General features: G+C 38.1%; 1 protein-coding gene across 1 annotated transcript in view; it reads right to left on the reverse strand.

Annotated features, from left to right (window-relative positions):
* Positions 1 to 1326: 1326 nt before the first annotated feature.
* Positions 1327 to 27647, reverse strand: part of TMPRSS11A (transmembrane serine protease 11A) — a 56296-nt gene continuing 29975 nt past the window's right edge. The window contains exons 5-10 of the mRNA XM_055140001.1: positions 26532 to 26692; positions 17034 to 17072; positions 14437 to 14608; positions 10463 to 10722; positions 7000 to 7142; positions 1327 to 1488 (exon numbers count right to left, since the gene is read on the reverse strand). Of these exons, the coding sequence (XP_054995976.1) occupies positions 1327 to 1488; positions 7000 to 7142; positions 10463 to 10722; positions 14437 to 14608; positions 17034 to 17072; positions 26532 to 26692 (937 nt within the window). The remainder of the gene's footprint in view (positions 1489 to 6999; positions 7143 to 10462; positions 10723 to 14436; positions 14609 to 17033; positions 17073 to 26531; positions 26693 to 27647) is intronic.

Consider the following 27647-nt stretch of genomic DNA (forward strand, 5'->3'; position numbering starts at 1 on the left):
TAGTATTAATAAACGTTTCAGTTTTAGCTCCCAGAAAACATCAGGCTGGAGAAATAACACAGCGGGTAGGCATTTGCCTTGCACACAGGTTCGATTCCTCCGCCCTTCTCGGAGAGCCTGGCAAGCTACTGAGAGTATCTCGCCCATATGGCAGAGCTTGGCAAGCTACCTATAGTGTATTTGATATGACAAAAACAGTAACAACATGTCTCACAATGGAGATGTTACTGGTGCCCGCTTGAGCAAATCAATGAGCAATGGGATGACAGTAACAGTGGCAATATAAAACATCAATGAAAATGCAACTCCATAAGAGACAAGCTAATGATAATTGTTGTTGTCTGATATTTTTCTGCCTACTACTTCCAACTGTGTTGTCCTTGCATCAAAAAGGTGCTAATTGTGTCACAATCTGATGAGCAGATCCGTGGAATGAGCAGGATGCTCCTGAGTCTGGAAGGATCCATCAGAGCCGGAAATAACTTTACTTTTACACATATCACTCCAACAGGGGGTGGGCGGTTTTAAGAAGATAATTTCTTCTCGATAGGGGATTGAGAAGCTCCTCCCCAGTACTATTCAGGAGGCCTCTGGGACCACTCCTGGTTGGCCAGAGAGTTCCTGATGATGTAGTGCACAGTAGTGTGTGTGTGTGTGTGTGTGTGTGTGTGTGTGTGTGTGTGTGTGTGTGTGTTGGCAAGGAGGAGGACATACGTAATGAGGGCTACATCTGAAGGTGCTTGGCGGGTGCTGGGAGTGAAGTGCTGAGGATCAAACTTAGGTGCTTGTGTGTGAAAAGTGTTTGTCTTTTATTCCTCAGCCATTTTGCTGCCCTGAAAAATTATTTCTTGTGCTGGAAAGTCTCTTTGTTTTAGTGGAATAATAGAGAAAAGGAAAAATGTGTATTTGTTTATTATGAAGAAATGGTAAGAAGTTGTAGGAGTTTTCTGATTCCTTGAGAGTTTAAAAACTTTCTCATTTAAGGGACTATCCCTGGCAAAGTTATTCTAAAATTCTGAAGGTTTTTTTTTCAAAAATATACATTGATTATCATTAATGCTCCATTTTTCATGATCTAAAGAGTTGAGTATCCATGCTGCATTTTTCAAACCAGGCTAACCTGATCTGCTGATTGGTAAGTTAAAATGCTTTATAAATTAGTATAGGTTATTGGTTAATTAAAGTGATTCCAAATAAATCATATATTTCATTAATCATATTATTAGGTTCAGTTATTTAATTTTCATTTTCATGGTGAATTATTATTTGTATTCTCATAAATGTATGACCTGCATACAGTTCTTTATGCTTGATGTATTTGGAGAATTAGAGGCCCGTTTTTGAACCAATCCATTTTCGGTAGTAAGTCACTTTTGTGTAGACACCAGGTTTGTTCTTTTGACCACAGTTATCTCCCCAGCTCACAATTCCAATGAGATACCAAGTATCTTTTAGATCTTTTACAACTAAAGGTCCCCCAGAATCACCCTGAAAATAAAGAAAAAAGAAAATTAGCTAAATGTCAATCTTATCATTTAATATGCTGTAAAAAGCTACTTACTTAACTATTAGGCATGTATATGAATTAATGATTAAAAATTAAATAATTGCAACAGATTTTAAAAGTTATAAAAGCCTTGGGGTTGGAGCAATAGCACATAGGGTAGGGTGTTTGCCTTGCATGCGGCCGACCTGGGTTCGGTTCCCAGCATCCCATATGGTCCTCTGGGCACCGGCAGGGATAATTCCTGAGTGCAGAGCCAGGAGTGACCCCTGTGCATCACCAGGTGTGACCCAAAAAAAGCAAAAAAAAATGTTTTAAAGCCTTAAAGTCTAATTTTTACACTTTAAATTTTACTACTTATAATAGATACGTTTGAGAAATAAAATTTATAAATTTAAAGTTTACATAATGATTAGTTATACATATAATTTGTGAAATGGTAACTATAATCAGGTTAATTAACACATCTGCCATTTTACATAGTTATTTTTTATTTTGTCGTGAGAATGTATAAGGTCTACCCAGCAAATTATAAGTATCATAATGCATTATTATCTCAGTGGGATGGTTACCCAAAAAAGGAGCTGAAAACATAGAGGATGGAAAGTCTTTTCAATAAATGGTTCTAGGAAACAAGTTAGACTCGTGCAGAAGATCAAAACTGTGTTAGTGTACTCTAAGTCCTCAAGTCTTTCTCATCAGTTCTCACCTTGCTGGCTAAATCATTGACCTTGTTTCCCCACAACCCTGCACACTAACCCTGCTAAAATATAATCTAATTATAACAGAAGCTGAGATTGTTGCACCTCCTCCCCTTCTGAATCCTTTCTTAGGCTCTGGTGACTGTCCTCAAATCAGAGGCAGGAGAAAGGGAAAATGTGTGATCAGCAACTTTCAAGACTCCATGAAATCTGGTGACCCAGCACCGGCTCCTGAGCTGATCAGTAACCCATCTAATCCTGCAAATGCCCCTGCCCAGGGCCTGTGGGCAGGCCTGAATTTGAAATCTTGCTGTTAGCCATAATGCTCAAACGTAGGGTGAGACTATGGGGAATATTGTCTGCCATAGTGGCAGGGGGAGGGTGGGAAAGGGGGGGGTATACCCGGGATATTGGTGGTGGGGAATGTGCACTGGTGGAGGGATGGTAACCCAAACATGAAAACTTGTAACTATCTCACGGTAATTCAATAAAATTAAAAAAAATAATAAATCTTGCTGATTCAATAAAATTAAAAAAAATAAATCTTGCTGTTTCTCTTGCTTTTATTTGCTGCAGCAGAGAGAACTCTTTTCCTCACCCTCCCCCCAACTGTGTGCTCTATGATTGGCTTTGGGGCACAAGTTGTTAGAGGTTTGGTACCTATAGAACCACTATCTCAACTGTCCACAAAAGTGAGCTCAAACTGGATTAAAGACACAAGACTAGAAAATACATTGAAGAAAACACAGACAAAGCTCCCTAGAAATATTGGCTTCAGTGGTATCTTTCATAACCAATTCCACTGGCAAAGAAAACAAAATTAAAAAATCAGCAAATGGAATTACAAATGACAAAACTGCACTTCTATAAAACAAAAACATATCCAATTAAGTAGGAGAAAATATTTGCCAACGCCCCCACCCCTCACACAAACAAAGGGCTAATATCTAAGATATATAAAGCACATAGAAATAAAAAACAAGGGCTGGAGAGATAATACAGCAGGGTAAGATTGCCTTATCCACAGCTGACTGGGGTTCAAACCCTGACATTTCATATGGCTCCCTGAACACTTCCAGGTGTAATTACTGAGTGTAGAGCCAGAAGTGACCTCCGAGCAGCTCTGCTGTGGCCCCCAAACCAAAAACCAAACAAAAATGAAATAAACAACAACAACAAAAACGCACGAAACAAATACAAAGCACTAAATATTCTCAGTTCAAAAATGGGGAGAAAATCTGAACAGACACTTCTTCATAGAAGCTATGCAGATAGCTTTCACCTGCAAGCAGATGAAAAAAATTTTTAGAAGCACTGAATAAAGAGAAGTACAGATCATCAAAATAGAAGTGAGGTATCACTTCCTACCAGTGAGAATTATTTACATCTAAAATATAGAAACAAAATGTTGGCAGGAATATGGAGAAAAATGAACCAGGGTACACTCTTAGTGGGGATGTTAAATAGCTCAAGATCTATGAAAAATAATATGGATATTTATTAAAAAAATTAAGAGTAAGATTTAGCAATTCCAATCTTAGGTGTAAATCCTAAGAACACAAAATCCCTATATATAGTCATTTGAATATATATTCATTAGAATATATATATTTATTTGAATATATATATTCATTTGCAGTGAGGGATAAACAAGATCTTGAAAAAAATCCAAGATCCCAACAAGAAATGAGCAAAGAAAGTATGGTATAGATGCATATTGAATATGACTCAGGCAAAGATGAAAGTTTGCATTTTTGATACAAAAAAAGACAATGGAAGATGTCATGTTAAAAAAATAAGTCACAAGGAGAAAGACAGATGCCAGATTATTTCAGCCTTAAGTAGTATATTAGCAAAGCAAAGGAATAGACAATGTTCAATGGAGGAGTGGGAAATCTATGACTGATAAGAATATTGAGGCTACACGGCCGGAGAAATGCTCCGGACCCAAAACCGGGCCAACAACACTGGGGATCCGGACGGAGGAGGTGCAGCCACAACACCTTCTCCAGATGGAGCCCTGGTGACACTGAGCAGCAACTAACACGGCTCCGGCTTGCGGGATTGGGACACATCCGAGCTGCGCGACCTTTTCTAAAAACTGAAAACATGCAATCTTTTAATGGAAAACCAATTATCAAATGCTTCCTTAGTAGGGCTGTCTTTCTTTGGGGGAAACTCCAACAACAATAGTGAGTTTTGTGTTGCAATATGGAACGTAATCAAGGTAAAGAGAAAATGAAGTGAAATTCTTCAGTTATACAGTTCGGGGTGGGGTGCGGGGGCGGGGGGTATACTGGGGATTTTGGTGGTGGGATATGGGCACTGGTGAAGGGTGTTTGAATATTGTATAACTGAGACATAAACCTGAAAACTTTGTAACTTTCCACATGGTGATTAAATAAAAATTTAAAAAATAATAATGATAAGGGGCTGGAGAGATAGCACAGCGGGTAGGGCGTTTGCCTTGCACGCGATCGACCCGGGTTCAAATCCCAGCATCCCATATGGTCCCCTGAGCACAGCCAGGGGTAATTCCTGAGTGCAGAGCCAGGAGTAACCCCTGTGCATCGCCAGGTGTGACCCAAAAAGAAAAAAAAATAATAATAATAATGATAATTAAAAAAAAGAATATTGAGGCTACACAAGTGAAAAAGTGAAAGAGCCTATGGAGGTGGCAGAGGGCTATTGGTATTTCAGTGGTGGGCACAGTGTGGAAACATTGCACTCCTAAAACACATAAACGTTTAGATTTTTGCAAACTAATGTTAACTTAAAAAATAAATAATTAAACCCCAATATTAAAATTAGAATGTTGGTTTTGGTCACACCCAGCTGTACTCAGGGCTTACTCAGGGTTCACTCCTAGTAGAGTTTGAGTGATCATATGGAGTGTCAAGATTGAAGCTGAGTCAGCAATTGGCCTACAGCAGTACTATCTCTTGGCCCCAAACCCAGTATTAGTAATCATAGACACTGCCAAAGGAATTATATCCTCAGAGGTTATTCATAGTATGAATGAAGGGTCATATCCTTTGAGCAGAAATTTTATGTTCTATTTGAGTAAACGTGTAGTTAAAAAAAAGAATCTGAAGGTACTAAGAAAGCAATTATAGATTCACATCTGATCTATTTCTCTAGAGGTAGCCATTTTGTTTATAATGGAAAGTTAGTTTCTTATAAAATTTAATTCAATATTGACAAAAAAGCACAATCAACTTGCTAATTGTACAGTTATAGGTTCTAAATATTACTTTTGTTCCTCTGTCCGGTAAAATAATTTTACACTCATCAATCATCTTTCTTGAGGTTTATCATTGATCTCAATATTAACCTACACTCCCATATTCTGTCTGTACCTAGACTCACAATGTCTGTCATGGAATGAACCTCTTTTTGGATTTCTTAAATTCTTGTTTTCTCTCTTCAAATTCCTTGTAACTAAGGCTAGATCATATATTGCTCCATCCTTGCATGCTATCTAATTTGTATTCCTGTCTAATTTCTTACAGCTGCATGCTGTGTAACTTGTAGTACATTGGGCAGGATATTTTACCATCAGTATAACCTCCACCATTTTACCAAATAGAATCACCTCCTTGGATTTTTTTAAAAAGTATTTTGCACTATGAAAGTGATGCATCTATGGAGAAGCCCACTTGATACTGTTGCTAAAAAACACATATGAAGAATAGATGTTTGAGGACAAGACTATGCTGGAAAATGTAACGAATATTCACAACATGGCATAATCTAACATTTTAGCATGAATACTTATAACCTCTCGGGCTGGAGTGATAGCACATCGGGTAGGGATATTTGCCTTACATGCAGCTGACCCCGGTTGGATTCTGCTCTCCCTCTCAGAGAGTCCGGCAAGCTACTGAGAGTATCTCGCAGAACCTGGTAAACTACCCATGGTGTATTCAATATGCCAAAAACAGTTAACAAAAAGTCTCACAATGGAGACATTACTGGTGCCTGATGGAGCAAATCTATGAGCAATGGGATGACGGTGATACAGTGATACTTATAACCTCTCAATTTCCTTAAAATGATACACAACAAATTAATTGGATTTCTTCAAATAAGATTGTAATTTCACTTCTTTATAATTTTGACTGTGCTCTTTTTCTCTTGTTTGATATTTTATAACTGGGAAAGTGCCATTTATCCTTAGGTTTTATTTGAACAATGTATTTCTGAATATTTTCTCTAAAAATATTCTCTTCTGCAGCCAGAGAGATAGTAAGGCATGTTAGGCGCTTGCCTTGTTTTGTAGATGACTGCCCCAAGGTTGATCCCTGGCACAACAAGTGTTCCTCTGAGTACCATCAGGAGTGACCCCTGAGCTTTGAGCCAAGAGTAAGCCCTGGGCACTTCCTAGATGTGAACTCCCAAACAAACTCAATCAAAACAAAACCAATTTTTTTTCCTTTTAGGCTGAAAATGTTGGTTCTCTATTATATCATTATATAATCTCTAACAACACATAATAATAGTTTGTACCTCATGATGAATTCCTTTTCTCAATGTGAATCCTTTGGGGAAAGGGATTCTATTTATTAACCTTTGAATTACAATTATTAAGACACTTTGGTTTCATTTGTTTAAGAATAACAAAAAATTGCTAAATTTAAACTTGTAAATATAGATATGTTATGAAATTTACATGTAAATTACAGTTCTGACAAGATATCTGCATTTTGTACTAACAAAATAATTGGATTTTTTTGGAACCAGATGAAACATGTTTGAGTTAATAATGAAAAAGTAATCTCTCTCTCCACTTACCCTGCAGGCATCATAAATTCCCTCTAGATAGCCAGCACAAAACATTCCAAATTTTATGTCACTGCCATACACATGTGGTTGCTTGCACACATCATCACTTATGAGTTTTAGTCTGGCTTCTCGAAGTTCATTTTGAGATTCCCCTTAAATAAAATAAAATGCTTTTAGTGTTGACCATCAATATTTTTAACTAGAATGGAACGAAGTTTTTCTAATTTTTTTGCACTGAAAATTTAAATACAGAATCAGACTAATGCAAACAGTTCTAAAGAAGAAACTCCTGTATAAATCCTGTCACACTTAAATGGCAATTATTGCTCCTATTATTTTTTTAGAAATACCTCTACATGCAAGAAAAATATTTTGTTCCTTTTTACTTAAAATTATTTCATTTAAAAGCGATTAGCTTATATATTCAAAAACATTTCATTTTAAAAAAAGTTGTAATTTTGAATTCCAGGGTATTCCTATAAACTCTGTAGATCAAGATGACTTGTCCCATATTCAAATGAAATAACTATGATACTATTCACAATAATTTTCTCCTTTATATTTAATGGATAATTATTCAAGCACAATGACATAAAAGGAAATAATTTAGTTTCCTATGACTTAACAAATTTATAATTCCACAACCACTGCCTATGGTGGAAAGGAAGAATATCACAAACATTCAGATACACTTTATATACAAATAGTATATGCTGTATAAGACATCATTAAAAGTAAATAGAAAATTCCCATGATTTCTGTGTATTCTCCTACTTCCTGAGTATGGACAGAAATTTGTGCATAAGATGAATATTATTCTTATATACCTGGGTTATGTCATATGGCCCAAATAAGGGAATTTTGCAGATACAAATAAAATTCCTAATCAGACTTTGAATTAATTCACTTAAAAGAATATTATTCAAAAGATTATTTTAAAAGGGTCTGGTGTAATCAGGTGAGCCCCTTGAAAACAGGATTAGGACTTTCTTGAATTCAGAACCATTTCCAAAAGATATTAAAGAAGGAGAATGCTGTGTTCTAGAACTACAAGAAAATGAATTTCTGTTCTTAACCTCTGAGCTTGGACAAAAACTTGGAGTAAACTATAGATGGGACCACAACCCTAGCGGACATTTAGTTACAGTTTCATGAGATTATGGTATGATAATAAGTAACTAAACTGTGTCTGAACTTATGCCCACAGAAGGTAATAGCAGGGTGCTTTTGTATTTAAGCTGTTAAATTTGAAGTAGGAACTGCAATTGTTGATCTAAGATCTTTCTTTCCTATGCATTCTGTCTAAATATTCCTCTCTGCCTTGCTTTAGCTGAATCTTGCACTCATTTATACATTCACCTACAATTCTTTTTAAAGACGTACTCCATGGGGCTGGAGAGACAGTACAGGAGTAAAGGCTGCCCCCAGATTGATTCTTGCCAAAATGTAGTTCCCAGAGCACACCTGGAGATGTGGCCCCCAAATTAAGAAAAAGACTTTTTTGTCCTTTTTTAATTGATTACTTAGACATGTGTTATTTAATTTATAAGTGTTTGGGAATTTTTCCTGTTATCTTTCTATTGCTGATTTCTAGTTTTATTCTGTTGCAATCCAGGAGCATATTCTGTTGATTTCAGTTTTTTTTTTAACTTTTTTGAAGATGTTTCACAGACCTAAATAAGATCTCAGTGAATATTCCACAAATCCCCAGGCATTCTGGTATTTTTAAGTATAATGTAAGATTTTGATGCTACTCAAGAAAGTATCTTGCTATGGAATAATTCTGTACCAACCTAATGTTTCTGGTCCAAATAATTCTTCCCACCAGTAAGATGGTAATATGAGATGCCCTTTTATTTGTCATGAAGCAGAGAATGCAAACCTATCTTAAAAGAAAACCTACTTGAAAGCACAGACATTAAGGTGCCATTCTTACAACTTTACTTAACCACTCCTGGAAATTAAAAACCCATAAATAATATTTTATGTATTTGTTATGATTTTAGGGAAAATTCCGGGTAAAGCTTTATATTAATCTGGAGACAATCTAGAAACTGTCAAGCCTGTTTTGGATCATATTTAGAAGAAGATACTTCATGCCCCTTTAGTGAGAATAAGAGTTAAAAGTTTACTTGGAGTTTATTATCTATAAAAAATTATATAGAGTTCTGTGAGTGAATTTGGTGGTTCTCAAAAAGCCTTTATTTTCTTCTTAAGCTCTGAGTCGAACTCTTTAGCTATTTTATGTCTGTGTACCTAGACCAGACTGTAGTATTTATTTGGAGTATTCATGACTCAGTATATCAAAATTTTTTTAAAAATAAAAAAATTCAACATCTTAGCAATGATCTCCTAGTATCATTTGTGTGAAGGAAGTTAAATTATACTATTGAGAGCAATGGAAGTTTATTATCAAAAACAATTTATCTCGCAATAGAATTTTAAATCCCAATAGTTCTTAAATTAGCTTATTTAGCTCTGAAGCATATGTATATGCACTGGAGACCATAGCTGAACAAAAGAAATTCTTGTCAGCTGACAATGAAAATGAGTGATGCAGTAATGGTAATGGGATAGGGAGGAGAAGTACAGAGACCAGGGACTCGGAGACGGAGCTTAAAGAGCAGTTCTTAAGGTGAAGGTGGTCATGATGACTGCATCAGATCCAACGTGCATCCTCAACAATGCAATTTGAAATAGATTTCTGACTTGTTGAGGGAATATCCACTTCTTTTGTATCATCCTATAAATCCATCCTTCTGTAACTGCCTTTCCCTCATTCTTTGTGACTCTGAACAGGCTCCCCAAAATGTAACGGTCTTTCTTGATATAGGTCCTTCTTGGTATAAAAATAACAGGATTAGTTACCAATTTAAGTACCTCTGGATATAACCGGGGAAAGAGACTCGGGGATTAATGTAAGTTCCAGCAGACAGACAGACATGTCCTATGAGGTGAAGATCATGTAGACTCTCAGCTGCTGCTAACTGCCTTTGCCACTATGTGGGGCTAGAATCCTGCCTGACGAAGGCGACAGGGGAAATCAGTGCCAGGAAATTGATGCAGAAAGTCAGTCAAATTCCTAGTCAAGTGAAATGTGAATCTAGCTCTTTCTGAAGACATCTCATTTGTTGACTTCAAAATAGTAAGAATCAAATTTGTCACTTTCTTTTCAATTTTTGCATTGTTAATGCAAAAACAAGACCCCTTAACAAGTCAACCAAGAAGGGCTGGAGAGTTTAGCACAAGGGTTCAGGACCTCCACCACATGACCCTCAAGCATCACCAGGAATAGCCCCAATCCAAGAGGAGCTCCTAGACCCCTCTGAACAACACTTAGGAGCCCTTCTTGACCCCTGTCCACCGTTTCCCCAAAGAATCCAACAGGCTGAGTGGGAATGTTTGGCAGAATATCATTATATTATTAAGATGATATTATACTGCCCTGCATACAGGGCTCTGAGATACTTACCGCCATAGTAAAGTGCCCCAAAACCTGTGATATAGACTGTTGAGTTTGGTTCGAAGTATGCAGATGCTTCTGGCAAGCACACTCGGCGGATGTCCTTAGTAAAGGCGACTCTAGGAGAGAACTGCACCACAGCAATGTCGTACTCTCTTGCTGGGGAGTGGTATCTCTCATGGACAATTATTCTCTTGACATTTCTTTTCATTAACGGAGGGTTGATTGTTGTTCCAAAGCTCACAGTCCACTGACGTGAATTTGCACTACTACAGTTAGAAATGAACAGGTTAAAAACTGCGCTATAGGCACCCTCTGCTCCTAAAGACTGATCCGAGAGGTCTTCTAACCCATTTTGGCACCCAAGAGGCTTCTTAGAGAAATGCATCTAGACTGTGAGCTGTGCTACAACCCCATGCCGCCCAGGGAGGGATTTTTCCCTCTCTACCCTGTTTTTATGAGCGGGAAATGGAGGCAGCGGCAACATCCACGTGGTGAGAGCCACCTCCTAAGACTCCCAAACCAGAGGTATGAATTTTGCAGTGAAGTGGCTTGTAGGAGATCATGGGGAGGGGGGCGTTACCGGCACGCCCTCCGCCCAGATAAGATCCGGAGCTGCTGCGCCCGCAAAACGGACCCTCTGCTCCTAAAGACTATGATCTGAGAGATCTTCTAACCCATTTCCGCACCCAGATTGGCTTCCTACAGAAATGCATCTAGACTGTGAACTGAGCAAAAATATCAGAAATCCAAAACCGAGCTCATAGAGTCTTCATTCTCAGCAATGAAAAATTATTAAATGATGCCTTTTCAGCAGGCCTGATTGTTGGGGGCAAATTCCAAACAATAATAGTGAGTCCTCTATTGAAATATTGAATGTATTAAAAGTTTAGAGAGAATAAAGTGAAGATCATTAGCTACTTAGGTAGGGGGTGGGTGGGAGGGAGGTATATTGGGGTTCTTGGTGGTGAAACATGTGCACAGGTGAAGGTTTAATCATTATATGACTGAGACTTTAAAAAAAAACACATTAACTTTGGTATTAGAACTACCTTCAGACACTGGCTAAATAAACTTTTCTGAAAACAAAACAAAAAAACCAAAAAAAACTGCACTATAATCATAAGTAATTGCATGAAAATTAATAAGAGAGAAAATCCCACTCTGAAAATGCTTGGTTGTAATGATGAATTCTGTTAGATGATGTTGATTTACTCTATTGCCACTATTTTGTTTTTGTCTCTGTTGTTTTGGGGTCACATCCTTTGGTGCTCAAGACTTCTAACTTTGTGCTTAAGGGTCCCTCCGGATGAAACCAGGTCTGCCACGTGAAAGTCAAGGCTCTTTAATACCTGTACTATCTCTCTGGCCCCCATAGTCGATATTTTAAAAGATTTTAAACATACCAACAATATTTTAGAGCTGAAATCCAACATATAATTATTATTTTTTATTTATTTTTATTTGGGTAGGGGAAGCATGTTTGGGCCACACCTTGTAGTGTTCTGGGCTTTCTCCTAGTTCTGCACTCTGGAATCACTCCTGGCTGTACTGGGCCTGGTTGGAGCCTGGGGTAAGGGACCATATGTGATGCTAGGTTGGTACCCAGGTCCACCAAATGCAAGGCAAGTACCTTGGCAATGGACTTTTTCTGGCCCCAGAATTTAAAATTTTTAAAACTGTAAAGTACATTAAATATGACTCATTTATGTCTTTAGAAAAATGCTAATTTACAGTTTCTGTGATGAGCCCTTTTTGAACTGATAGTGAATAAAGGAATGAGCAAGCAGCAATGATCATTGCTGATGATGCAGATGAAGAAAAATATTTCAGTGAAGGAAAGAAAATACAAATGAACAAATAAAAAAACTTTAAATAGTGAAAGATCTGCAGTTTACACAGGGGAGGAATGGTATAGAACAAGGTTGCAAAGTTGTTGGGAACCAAATCTTATAATGTGTTATAAGATTATTATATTATTAAGTTTAAGAGTGAAGTGCTTAGATTATATCCAAATAGTACAGAAATTTACTAGGTGTTTTAGTTGGGGAAGAGTAATATCATTTTGATATATTTTGATATTAATTTTTTTTCTGAAGAATAAAATTAGAAGAGGTAAGATAGTGAGATATGACCTATGTGGGTGAATTCCTAGCATAGACACTGCTAGGACCAAGATGCATATGGGGATCGACAAAAACGATAAAAGATCTTTTAGTAAAGTCTTTGCCTTATATGACCTCAGTGGTTTATTGCATAGTATCATGTCTACTTGCCTCTCTTAACTCTGTTCTTTAGGATATGATATAGATTTAAAATCTGTTTACTAGGAGTTAGATAAATGAATCCTCTTTAATGAATAGAATAACTTACAGCACTCATTAAATACATAGATACTATTCATATACATGCTTGTTTTTCAACCTAATTATTTTATAACATTTAGTGATAGTGATAGAAAGAAGTTCACATATAATAGATGATTAAAATCCAATTTAACAGCTGTTAATTGTGCTGGGATTACTACTTTATTTTTAAGCAATTTGAATTTTTGTTTCTACTTTACTTTGATGCCTCTCAGAGAGACTGGCTAGCTACTGAGAGTATTCTGCCTGCACAGAAGAGCCTGGCAAGCTCCTCGTGGCGCATTTCATATGCCAAATACAGTAACAATAACAGCTCTCATTCCCCTGACCCTAAAAAGAGCCTCCAATCATTGGGAAAAATGAGCAAGGAGAGGCTGCTAAAATCTCAGGGCTAGGATGAATGAAGATGTTACTGGCGCCCGCTTGAGTATATCGATGATTAACGAGATGACAGTGATGCAATGATACTTTACTTTGATGTGTAAAAATATTCTAATATTCTAATTAGATAAACAAATTGCGCCTGGATGTTATTGTGCCATAAATTTGACTCCATTTCGCTTTAAAATTAACTTGATTCTTTCTGTTGCTCGTTTTTAACAACCCAGAAGTGCTCAGAGCTTACTTCTGACCATGCTCAGGGCCCATCTGTGATGATGGCAACTGAACTGAGTCCACAGTGTGCCAGGCAAGTGCCCTGCGACTGTAACATCCAGCCCTTGGTTATGTATGATGAGCATGAGATTGCCTCACGTGTTTGGGAAAAGAAACAGTAGTTTTGAGCAGGAATGATGAAGAGGGGTTGGAGAGTGAATAGGGTGTTTGCCTTGCAAATGATCAACCTGCTTAAATCCCCAGTGCTGGATATGGTTCTTGAGCACTGGCTGGAGTGATTCCTGAGTACAGAGCTAAAAGTAACCCTGAACACTGTTAGGCTTGGCCCCAAGCCCATCCCCCACTCAGGCAAAAAAAAAATTGAGAAAAGAATTAGTTTTGTGTTTTCAGTACATATATATTAGAATGAATTTTGCTTCATTATACAATTTCTTTAGAACTTTGAAAATAAATAATGTAAAAATACTGGGCTGGAGCAATAGCACTGCGGGTAGGGCATTTGCCTTGCACGTGGCCGACCCAGGTTCGATTCCCATCCCATATGGTCCCCCGAGCACCACCAGGAGTAATTCCTGAGTGCATGAGCCAGGAGTAACCTCTGTGCATCGCTGGGTGTGACCCAAAAAGCATATATATATATATATATATATATATATAGTGATTAATTTTCACATTTGTTCGTTGTTTTGTGGGGGACTTGGGGACCACACCCAGTGGTGCTCAGGGCTTACTCCTGGCTCTGTGTTCAAAGATCATTCCTGGCAGGATTAAGGGACCATCTTGGGTGCTAGGAATCAAACCTTGGTTGGCCACATGCAAGGCAAGTGGCTGTACGATTGCTCTACCCTACTAAAAATAGCTTTTAAAGTAAGTGTAATGCACGTGTACAATTATTATTGGAAAGAACTTAAATAATAAATATTTCAGTAATATTTGGGCATTATTATGCTGAATATAATGCTGTTTGAACATAGTAAGATACAACTTAAGTCAATAACTTACTTCTTAAAGCAGTGAGCAGCAGTGACGAGCCATGTGTTGCTGATCAAGGTGGCCCCACACTGATGAATGTTGTTCCGTTGGAGCGAGGCTTGCCACGGCCAGGCTGCCTTAGCAGCAATGTCTCCAGACATTATTCGGTTGATGATTAATGGAGCAATTCTTTTGCCACAACCTGAAAGAGATGAGTTCATTAAGTTATAAGAAACATCTTCATAACGCTTGATAGAGAAATCAAAACCATACTACAATGTAATATCTGCTTCCATCATTGTATCAACAGGTACCATATTAATAAGTAACTGCATATATGTTTTGTATCTACTGATGTGTCATGTTCTGTTCACTATCAGCATTTATAAATCTGGATGAATATTGCCTATGGAAGGGCAATGTCAAAGCGCAGGGGTTGACATAACACAAAATTTCAAGTCTGTCCTGAGGGACTGTTGTGACAATTACCCAGCTCTCCTGGGGATTCCAATCAAGGATCTTATATCTCAGGGTTTTTTGTGATCCGTCAGTATTAATTTTACATGAAACCCTTAATCAAATAACAATGGCACCTGATCATACAATAGCTGAAAGCTCACTTGTTGTCACTCCATTTCTGATCAATATTTTCTGAATGATTAGTTCTAAAGTGTACATGGGCGAATGTTTCATAACCAGTCTTTCATTCTTCATAATGAAATAAGTATGATTTTATGTTTTCATATTACCGTCACATTCCCTATGATTGGGAATAAATATGTACCCTATACATCAGGTCAGAGATTCCTTAGCTACTGATGTTAAGAATTAAGCCTATTTCAGACTCACGTGCTGCCCAGGCACAGTGCTGCCTATGCTGATATGTTGTTGCTCAGAGCATGTGGTGCCCACCTCTACTATATGTTTTAACAACACTAATCGTTTTCAATTTCAGCAAATGGCCTATTGCTTTTATATAGCACTGTAGCACTGCCGTCCCGTTGTTCATCAATTTGCTTGAGCGGGTCTCCACTGTGAGACTTGTTGTTACTGTTTTTGGCATATCATATATGCCATGGATAGCTTGCCAGGCTCTGCCGTGCGGGCGGGATACTCTCAGTAGTTTGCAGGGCTCTCTGAGAGGGACGGAGAAATCGATCCCAGGTTGGCCACGTGCAAGGCAAATGCCTTACCTGCTGTGCTATTGCTCCAGTCCATTACTTTTATATAGAACTTTTTATATACTACTACCTCTGACCAGAATATCACTTCACTTAACTTTTGATTTGTGATCACCTATGTCTCTGAGATCAATTCTGATCACACAATATCAGGGTAGCTGAATCCTAATGGACTTTGTAGTACTCTCACTTTCTCCACAATAGCATTTATTGCCCTATTTTATTTTCACATTTTAGTGGTGCTACACCCAGCACTGCTTAGGCACTATGACATTATATCTTCCGTCACTATAGTTTGTTATTTGACCTGGCTGTATTTAGAAGCCACTAAGTGGCTATACTTGGATGTTGGGGATGACTTGATGGACAGGAATTAAACCCAGAGTCTTATGCATACTAGATATTTGCTCTAATATTCAAGCTGCTTCTTAGTCCTGTGCATACATTTAAAAAATTGCATTCCCTGACATTTTTCCCCTTATGTTCAAATTTTTAATTTCAGAGGAAGGACCCTGTATTATCTATAAAGATAATGCTAGAGCTGCTGACACACCCTCTGGTACTTGTACATATTAAAAATATTTACTCCTGGGGTTGGACTAAAGCAATAGCACAGCAGGTAGAGCATTTGCCTTGCATGCGGCAAACCCAGGTTCTATTCCTCTGTCCCTCTCAGAGGCCTGGCAAGCTATTGACAGTATCCCACCCGCATGGCAGAGCCTGGCAAGCTACTGTGGCATACTTGATATGCCAAAAACAATAACAACAACTCTCACAATCAGATGTTACTGGTGCTCGCTTGAGCAAATCAGTGAACAATGGGACAACAGTGCTACGGTGCTACTCCTGGAGGTGTATGGGGTCCATATGGCACTGTTTGAACCCAGAGAGTCATCTATTCAAGGTAAATGCTCTACCACCTAGCCAAATGCCTGTCCCAATAGTCAACAATGAGTATTACCTTCTGGTCATTTATCACCTTCTCATTATTTTATTTCTCAGTAGAAAGCACATTTTGATTTATTTTATTTTGTTGGGGGTACACGCCATGAAGCTCAGGGCTTACTCCTGTCTCTGCAACTCAAAAATCATACCTGGCAGTGCTTGGGGGACCACACGGGATGACAGGGATCAAACCTGGATCTGCTGCATGCAAGACAAGTGCCCAGTCCTCTACACAACCATTATGTCCCCACAGAAAACATATTTAATAGCAGTGAAAGAATTTCAAGAAGCAAATTAATTTATTCCAAATAAAAAATGCAATTTCTTAAACTTCATTAAAAGATCACTCTCAGAGTTAGAATGAGTTATCTTATCTATTATCTAAATGTTATTTTCTTTCTCCAAAATATGAGACATGGATGGAAACTTGTTGAGCTAATATTTAAGTTGTCCTTTCTGATGTGGAAATGGAACTTGTTTTTATAAAACAACTATACTTACATGCTTGGACTGTTAGTTTTCCTGTTGATGAGCTCATTGCTGGAAAACAAAATAGAAGAGAGTAATAATTTGATATTCTTCTGGCTGATTTCAGTGACTAGAAATCATCAGAGAATTCTGACATACTGATCATATACATTCTGGACAGTTAACCACATGGAGAAGTAAGGAGAAAATCTAATATAATAGGGTACTTGAACAATAACTACAGAGATTAATAAGCTACCTTTAATGAAGTTGGTCATACCACAACAGTAATAAGGTACAAATAAAAGTAAAAAAAAATCCACAAATGTCACTCTAGCTTATCTTCTCCTCTTCCTCCTTCCCTTCTGTGAACCACCTTCAGTGCCATGTAAACTTATTTACCAGCCATGATCGAGAGCCTCATAAATAAATCTTGAAAGAGATCAACAAGTTGCAGAAGACTCTCCTGTACACTGCAGGGCACTCTGGAGGGGTTGGGTTAGCCCAGTGCCCATCCAAACAGAGCCTTGGCAGCCAACTATGCCCACACTCCACAGTTGCTGCCATGCTCTAGGCTGAACTCCACTGCCTGTGGACGAGCCTCACTCAGAAATTAACCTGCTGGAAAAAATCCAGGTGTGTGGGTTTTGTGACTGAATTCTCCAGACTTTCACAGAGCTGGGAATCGTCGGCCTTAGCCCATTTCCCTGTACTTCCCGGAAGACCAGGCAGTCACACGCACACACCTCAAAGACTCCACCCAGTTAAAAATTTGACTCTAACTGTAGAGATTAAAAATTCTGGACCTCCTGGAGCAACATTCCAAACTCTACAACATTGATAAATCAGATTGAATAGGATAGCAACCAATATCGACTAACAAATCAGAAATACAGAAGGCTTAACTTGTGGCAACTTAGTAATCTCTTATACAAGAACTTAATGTCTCCAAGGTGAAAATGCAACAATTTTCACTAACTTTCCTTCAAGGAAACATTTTTTGATATTCTGTTAGCAAATTATTTATAATTAACAATGCAAAATAAACTACTGAGGACCTGCTATGGGGGCAGGCTTAAGAGGCACTGGGAAAATTGGAGACAATAGTAGAGGGAAGGCATGTTGGTGGTGGGTTTGGTGTTAGAATATTGAATGCCTGTAACAAATCATCCTAAACAGCTTTGTAAACCACAGTGTTTTTATAAAGTGTAAGGGGAAATTTCAAAATATATTAACACAGAACTGATTTAAAAGTGTTATTCATGACAGGTGAGACATTATTATTGCCATCACAAGATCCAAGTATAAAATGAAATCTAATGTACTTTAGATTTCAGAGTTGAAATATATATATGCAAATGAGAATAGGCATTTTATTATATTGTGTTAAATGGTTTTAATTTTGTTATTTACATAGGTCGAAATCACGTAGTAATCATTAATTGAATCTTACTGATTTATTTTCTTATAATACTTTTGCCAGTTCTTAAAGTTTCATTGGAATAAATAATACAATAAAGTTTTTATGTATCTAAGAGGGCAGGTTGGGATTGGGAGGGAAACTGGGGATTTTGGTGGAGGAAAGGTCACACTGATGGTGTTGGAGCACTAAGTGCTTGACACAACTTGAAACATCTGAAACAACGTTGCATAATGAACAACTTTACAAAGCAGGCATTTTTAATAAAAATTAATTAAATAAAAGTAATAAAAATATAAAAGTATCTGCATAAGGAATATTAGAAATAAATTAAAAATAAAGCCAGCTGTAACCATAAAAAGTATGCTTTAATCCTTCTGATCAGGTTTCATATAAAAATTTATGAAAGAGTTTGGGAATAAAAAAACCTTTTAAATATCCATATAAATTTTTTTTAAATATTCCTAAAAGTTTTCCAAATTATAAAAATTATTTTTTCTGAATAATAAACTATTATATATTATTATCTAACAGCTTTTGAATATTGATAAAGACTAACTGCTGAACAGAATATAAAATTACATGTAACATACTAACAAAGTTAGGAATAAAGTTAGGAATATGATAAAGGAAATGCTTACATTTAAAATTAAATTGGTGGAAGATTGCATGAAAACACTGACAATTTTCAAGATAAAATAACTCTTAAGCAGACTGAGGATAAACTGATTTATTTCATTTTTCTCAGACTCATATCTATAAACCTAATTTCCCATTGTGAAAAACAAGAATTCTTTCTGTTCAGCCTCTATAAATACCACTTGGAAAACTAGGTATAATGAACTCTGCAAAATTAGAACATGTGAAAATATTTAATTCAAAAATAACCTTCAAAATCATGCCTGAATTATTTTGTGATGAAGACTCAATTTATCAGGATAGACTATCAGTGCTTACTCTGAACTCAATTTTACGTTAAGTGTTGTCTTGAGGTAATACATTTCTTAGTTTTTTAGAGCTAATTCAATATACCCTGTTTTGGATTAGAAAACAATAGAATGTTAGAATTCTTAAGATAAAATCTATTTCATCCAATAGAAATATGATAAAGGGTTCAGAGTCACATTTTACCAAGGAAAACAAATGAAAACAATAATGAGATATCATTTAATGGCAGTGATAATGGCATGATTGAAAAGACAGGAAATAATGTTAGTGGGAATGTGGTAAAAGTGCAATTCACATTCAGTGTTGGTTGGAATATCATCTAGTTCAGCCTTCATGAGAAGTATGGAGATTTATCAAAATAAGAATTGAATTTCCATTTGACTCAGTGATTCCATTTTTGACTTCTAACCCAAACAAAAAAGTATTAATTTGAAAATATAGATGCACAATTATGTTTATTGCAGCACATAGTTCAATAACAAGGATATGGTACCATATTGAACTATGTGCTGCAATAAACATAATTGTTATTACAAGGATATGGTACCATATCCTTGTCATTGGACATCTTAAATGAACATCTTAAATGTCCAGAGATATATAAATGAATAAAAAATTGTATATATATACACTATTCAGTGCATATGTATATGAAAATCTATGCAGTTCTAGGAAAGGATGAAATTTCCAGCAGTTTACTGCAATGTGGATAGAACTGGAGGATATAATTCTAAGCTAAATAAGTCAAAGAGAAGATTAATACCAAATGATCTTATTTATCTGTGGAACATAGTGAGACCAAAGGAAAAAAAAGAAATGATCAGTAATAAACCCTTAACATTGGGTTCCAATACTGACTACCAAACCCTCTGATAGGGATAGGGTGAACAATAACTGCTTTGGACATGATGCAGAGAGAGTGATAGAAATTTGTGGGCACTTTGTGGTAGTGAGTGCATAATTTTTTAAATCAATATCATATGCTTTGGCACTATCTTACACAAACCATAAAAACGTAAAACAAAGGAAACAACTTCTTCCATGTACCTTGAGCAAGACATGATCGTTTTTTTCCAGGATTAATATTGGAGAAATGACTAAGAGCCTAATTAAAATGTTTTGGGTGCTGGTACTTCCTGGCAGTATGCAGGCTCAGGGGTCACTCTTCAGAGCATTGCCACAGGTGACTTTGGAGGCTCCAAGGCACTCCCTTGCCCTACAGTGCCTAAGCTGCACTTCATCTTCGGGCTTTCATGTTGAAATGTCAGTCAAGAATTGCCTGTAAGCGCATTGAATTGCAGGACACTGATGTTGGGAAATGTACACTGGTGGAGAGATGGTGTTGGGATACTGTGTGACTGAAATCCAATCGTGAACAGCTTTGGAAGGGTCTATCTCACCGTGATTCAATAATAAAGTTAAAAAAAGAAAAAGAGTTGCCTGCCATGACTCTGGAATTGTGATTTCTGGGAGGTCTCTCCCCAGAAAGAAGGAGCACATCTGCAGGTAAACTACCCATGCAGAGCCATTTGCTCTATTGAAGATTTCTACCTTTGACCAAGTATTTTTGTTTTACATGTCAAGGAGAAAATATAAATATTATCGCAAGTACTGAAAGTGATCACCTTTCTGAGTTGAGAATGATCTAGACATGACTGAGCACTCTACATACTACAGACGGAAACTCAAGTGCATACTAGCCAGCACGTAGACAATCAGTGACTCACACATAGCAATAGAGTTTGCGATGCAAAGAACTTGACTTTAATTTTTTTGACGTGTTTCATCTTATGAAAGGTTTCCCACCACATTGTGAATTGTCAAAAAGAAACAGTCATGCCTTGGATATATTCTGAATAAATTTTGGGTTGCAGGGTCATTTCAAGACATAGGCTAGAATTTTTTAAGCTTTATATTTATTGAAAAGTCTAAAAAATGAATGTGTTCCCGAAAAACAATGCTTTAGACTGTTTAGCCTATGTTTTAAGTATTGTCTTGAGTACTTGGCTGACCTAATATAGTTTTAGCTCCCCCCACCCCCTTTATTTCAACACTGTGGAGCACAAAGTTTTTCCTGACACATTTCCTACAGGCATTGAATATCTCACCAGCAAACCCACCACCAGTGTGACTTTCTCTCCACCATTGTCCCCATTTTCCCAACATCTCCCGAGCCTGCCCGCTTTGTCTGCTCTTTTTTAATTTTGGATATTTGGAAATCTTCAGTGTCCCAGCTCTTCTCAAACTTGTTGATCACTGATATTAATATGCTCAGTTTCCACAAGAATATGTATATTTCAATAACTGTCTATGCAGTCATAGCCTATATATCTCATATTACATATTTTATTGACTTGCATATCCTCATTGTATTTCTATGATTCCAAGGAACAAAAACATTATCATTGCAATTTTTCAGCTCAGACATAGAGCCAAGGCAAGAACCAGTTACTTGGAGAATCCTGCAGGGAGGGACTCTGTGGGGGTCAGAGCGAGACGACTCTCAGGTCAGTTTCTCTGTCAGCGCAACCTGCCCCTTCATCTGATACAGTCATTGAAATTAATTGCAGCTCACAAACTGAGCCCATAATAAACAAAATATCCTGTGACTATCTCATGCTTAATTTCTGGTTTCAGATATCACAGTTGTTTTTGTGTATTTTTTTTAATTCCTGGCAAATTAATAGGTTATTGGAAATTACATCATTTAACTTATCACAATTGCCACCATTTCGCAACTTTAATTTCTTTGCCTCCCATCTAACAAAGAAAGTGGATTAAGCCCTTGACAGGTTCTTCCGTCCTGGCTTGGGAGGAGTGTCCAGCCTTATTCCCAGAGTAGCTGACTGTGTGTCACGTCAGCAAACTCCAGCCCATCCCATTATCTCATGATTTTTGCTTCCTGGTGAAATTTCCTCTTGAAGGGTAAGTCAGACCCTTACAGGGGCAGGGCATCCTGTTTCTCATATAATATTAATCACTCTGATTCCTTCAGTGACTGTCAAGTTTAGTATCTATTGTAATTTTCAGGGAAACACTATATGTTTGTTGGAAGTAGATACTTGTAGACACAGGAAAATAGGTTTTCATATAGATGAACTCTCGAGTCTTTCATGTGCTGATATAAAGGACGAATGATTAAACATGAGTATCACAGACACATTTTCTAAAATACATTTGCTCATTACACCCTTTCGTATTTCCAGAAATCAGAGATCCTCTCTCTCTCTCATATGTGGGGTATAGGAAACACGGTAGAATAACATTGCCCAAAGATGATGGAAAAAAAGTTGGAATAATAGGAGACTAGCACCTGAGGACAGTTGAAATAAGGGTCAGGAGGACTGTCCCATGGCTTGGAAGCCGATCTCATGTGCTGGGGGAAAAGGTATCTGGGATGGACAGAGGAGCGCTAAGCAAATGATGGCTGGAGGCATGGCTGGGCATAGTAGATACGTGCTGAAAAGTTGACCATGGACCAAGCATGATGGTTGCTTGATACCTGTATTGCAAACCATAACACCCAAAAGGACAGAGGGAGTAAGAGGAAATGTGCATGCCACAGAGGCAGTGGGTGGAAAAGGGTAGGAGTGGGGAGAGGGAGGAACATCAGTGGTGGTGAACGGGGCACTGGTGGAGGGATGAGTACTTGAACATTGTTTGAAACGCAATCATGAATGTTGTAAGTCTATAACTGTATCTCAAAGTGATTCATTAAAATAAGCTAAATAAATAAAATAAAAGTTGGAAACATATTCAGTAGGAAACATGCCCTCTGAGGGGACTGGGAGATAGGACAGGGAGAGGACTATGGGAGAGGAAAGCATTCAACCAGGAGAAGGGGGTGGTTCTGAAAAGTGGTGAATCTTTATGTATGAAACCCCACCAGCAACAACACTGTAAACCACAGTGCAAAAACTTACATATAAAAAAGAGTGTCCCTTATATACTCAGATTGGTTGGTTGGAGGAAAATTGGCGGGAATTTTGGGGTTGGAGTTGGAGAATTGGTGGAGGAAAGTGAGCACGGGTAAAGGGATTGATGTTGAAACAACATATGCTGAAGCCAGGTTGTGAATAACTTTGTTATCTCACGGTACCTAAATTTAAAAATTGAAAAGAATTTTCCAGTAAGATTTTTTTAAAATGAAATCAGAGATTTAGATTTTAATCTTAGCTCTTTTTAATGGTTAGACTCTTTTTTAAAAAAAAATTTATTAGTGAATCACTGTGAGGTACAGTTGCAAACTTATGAACTTTCATGTTTTCATTTTGTTTACATCCCTCCACCAGTGCCCATTCTCCTCCACCAATGTTCCCAGTATCCTTCCCACCACCCCGACCCAAACCTCCACCACTCACCCCGCCTCTGCAGCAGGGAATTCCCTTTTGTTCTCTCTCATGTTGGAGGTTGTAGTTTGCAATAGAGGTATTGAGTGGCTATCATGTTCAGTCTATAGTTTACTTTCAGCACGCAGCTTTCAACCCGAGTGAGTCCTTCCAACATTCTCTACACAATGGAATACTATGCAGCTGTTAGAAAAGATGAAGTCATAAAATTTGCATATAAGTGGTTTGACATGGAAAGTATCACATTGAGTGAAATGAGTCAGAAAGAAAGAGACATAGAAAGATCACACTCATCTATGGAATATAAAGTAGCAAAATGGGAGACTAATACGCAAGAGTAGCAGAGATTAGAACCAGGAGGTCTGCCCCACAGCTTGGAAACCGGCCTCACATGCTGGGGGAAAAGGCAATTGAGATAAAGAAAGGAACACCTAGTAGAGGATGTTGGGAGGACCCACTCGGGTTGAAAGCTGTGTGCTGAAAGTAGACTCTTTTTTAAACTTCCTGTATCCAAACTATAAAGGTGAATTTGTTCACCTCATATAGAAATATGAGAATCTCCTGCCCCCGCACCTGGCTGTCTTCACTGGGGCCCCCTCAGAGGGGGATGGGTTGAGTTTCGCTCCCTGCCCCAAGCAGAGCCCCGGCAGCCGAAAACCTCCAGAAGCCAGCCACAGCCATGCTCAAGGCCACTCTCCACATGCTCAGACGAGCCTCATGCATGAAAGAACCGACAGAGGAACCCAGGTATGTGGGACCTGTGGTTGAGATCTCCAAGCCTGCTCTGATTGGGACTGGGCTTCCTCCACCTAGATCCCCAGTTTTCCAGTAGCTTGGCAGTCACACCCACAAACTGCTCCCAGCACCATGTAATCTTATCAACAGCCAAGATCCAGAGACTATAAAACCAAGCTCCCGGAGGAGAGCAATGCAATTTTTCCTGGAGCTCGTAAGGACCAGTGAGGATGATTAAAGGCCGCCACAAAAGCCTCCATCCCTCTCAGAGAGCCTTGCAGCTACTGAGAATATCCCACCCACATGGCAGAGCCTGGCAAGCTACCTGTGAGGTATTTGATATGCCAGAAATAGCAACAGTAACAACAGTGTGCTCTTTGTGTTCCTGGAGCCAGCAGATGCCAGTGGGCTACATTAGCCCACGATAGGGAAGAATGAAGATGTTACTTGTGCCCACTCAAGCAATTGATGAACAACGGATGACAGTGATAGTGACATATAAAAATTAAGTAAGAAATTTAAACAAATAAGAAACATAGAGAAGAATTTTATAAAGTTTGAATCTCTTTTTAGAAAAAAAGTAATGGTATAAAGAGCTAAAGTAAACAAGAAAAAGAGAAAAGAATATGACAATGTGTAAGAGTCAAATTTATACTTCTAGTTTGGTGATTTTTTAGCTTAATGTTTTTTTTTAAATTTTGTGGATTTGGGACCACACCTGTTGATACTCTGAGCTCTGCTCTGAAGAATTACTCCTGTTTTCATCCATGGAGGCTTACCAAAGTGGAGGGGCAGGTGGAGGACAGCTGGGATAGAGAAGGGACCACTGTGACTATGATAGTTGGATATGATCACTCTGGACAAGAACTGAGTGCTGAAAGGAAGTAAAGGGATACACATTAAAACCTGTCAGCAGCTTGTATTGCAAACCATAGTGCTCAGAAGGAAAGTGAGAGAGAGAGAGTGTGTGTGTTTGTGTGTGTGTGTGAGAGAGAGAGAAGAGAGAGAGAGAGAGAGAGAGAGAGAAGAGAGAGAGAGAGAGTGCCTGCAATATAGAGGCAGGTTGGGGAAGGGGGGGGCTGATGGTGGGAGGGAAACTGGGGACATTGGTGATGGGTAATGTAAATTAGTGAAGGAATGGGTACTGAAACAATCTATGACTGACACAATCATCAACAACTTTGTTATTGTGTATTTCATAGAATGGGTCAATAAAAATTATTTTTAAAGAATTACTTCTGGCTATGCTTGAGGGATCATATGAGATTCTGGGATCAAACTTGGGTCAGCTAATTTTAAGGCAAATGCCCGACCCACTGTACTATCTCTCTTAGTGATATTTTAAAACTGTTGCATGAAGCATTATTTAAAGTGTAAGAGAGCATTAGTAATTCATTCAGAGTTGGTTTACTATTTCCCCAAATACTCATAGGAAAAAAATTTCATTTATTTTTATTTGAATTCTATTTTCATTTATTTTCTATTGAATTCTATCAGAGAGTCTCTTGCCCGCACGCCTGGCTGTCTTTCCCGGGGCCCCTCAGAGGGGATGGGCTCCAGCTTCCCTCCCCGCCCCGAGCAGAGCTCCTGGCATCCAAAGACCACCGGAACCTAGCCACAGCCATGCTTAAGGCCCTCCTCCACACGTTCGGACAAGCTTCGTGCATGAAAGTACCGGCAGAGGAACCCGGGTGTGTGTACTTCCATCAATGTCTAACATCCAGAGATTTAAAAGCAAGCTCCCAGAAGCAATATCTTATAACCTACTTTTCCCTCTGGGAGAAAATAGCAAGCTACTGAGAGTTTCCTGCCCACATGGGACAGCCTCGCAAGCTTCCCATGGTGTATCCATATGCAAAAGCCAGTAACTAGCTGAATCTCATTCCCCTGACCCTGAAAGAGCTTCCAATGTGGCATCGTTGGGAAGGCCGAGACGAGAGAGGTTTCTAAAACCTCCGGAATAGGACAAATGTAGAGGTTACTGAGACCACTCGAGCAACTTGACGATTAATGGGATTTCATGAATTCTATTAAGATTAGATATAAAATAGACTTACTAGAGAAGATCACATCACATACCATTAACTTGAAGTGTGGCGGCATTTATAGATAAGGCTCTTGTGTTCCTTATCTTCTGATTTAAGATATTATGGATTTTCTTCTGTCTTATGGCTCTTTGCTCAACAGAGGGGAACTGGAACACCATAATAACATCTGCTTTCACACCATCTTCATCTGGCCTGTGACACATAAAAGAGAAGTGTTTATTCAAGGAATATTCTGGGTATAATAATGTTATTTGCTATATTGCATTCCCTTATTTTATGCCTTAAAGGAGGTAAAGATCTGATTCTCTGACATTGATACATTTGTTACTATCTGTGCCCATCTAATTACTGTTTTGTATCAAGTTATTCCCACCAGGTTCATTTTGAGTATATATATATTCTTTTTTTCGATTTTTTGGGGTCACACCTGGCAATGCACAGGGGTTACTCCTGGCTCTACACTCAGGAATCATCTCTGGCAATGCTCAGGGAACCATACGGGATGCTGGGAATTGAACCTGCTTCGGCCGCATGCAAGGCAAATGCCTATTCTCTGTGCTATCGCTCCAGCCCCATTGAGTTTATTTTTAAACTAACTTAAAGGCTTCACGGCAGTTGGGTAAAACTTGGACATCAAAAAACTAATTGAAATAATAAATTACAGTGTGAGAACTGAAAGAAAAGAATTAATGGTCTCTTTTGCTAATTACTCATGTATGGGATTTCTGCATTACCCATGACAAGTGACAGCATCAAAATGAGGGGACATTTAATTTCCTAAAGAGGCTAGTTTTCCTTTGCTCTGCTTGGATTTAATCAGCGTTCTCTATTTTGAGTTGAAATAGCTCTTCGTATATCTTCCATTCCACTAAGCTTAAATCTAGATCAGTTGAGACATACCATATAAACGATTATTTTCTTTTCCTAGAGAAAATATTTGAAGACAGTGATATTATGGTCCTGGAATCATCTTCAAATTAAAAATGTTCAGTTCCCTGAACTTTTTCATATGAAGCAGTCAAGTATTTTACTGGTAGGATTAAATAGTTACATGTCTTAAAGAAGATTATTGTAAATAATTATTAAAAACCTGAAATTTGTGGGCGTGAAAGGTATAATAGAGAGGAGGGTAGGGTGTTTTTGCATA

Source organism: Sorex araneus, chromosome 5 (genome assembly GCF_027595985.1).
Source record: "Sorex araneus isolate mSorAra2 chromosome 5, mSorAra2.pri, whole genome shotgun sequence".
NCBI classification, from domain to species: domain Eukaryota; kingdom Metazoa; phylum Chordata; class Mammalia; order Eulipotyphla; family Soricidae; genus Sorex; species Sorex araneus.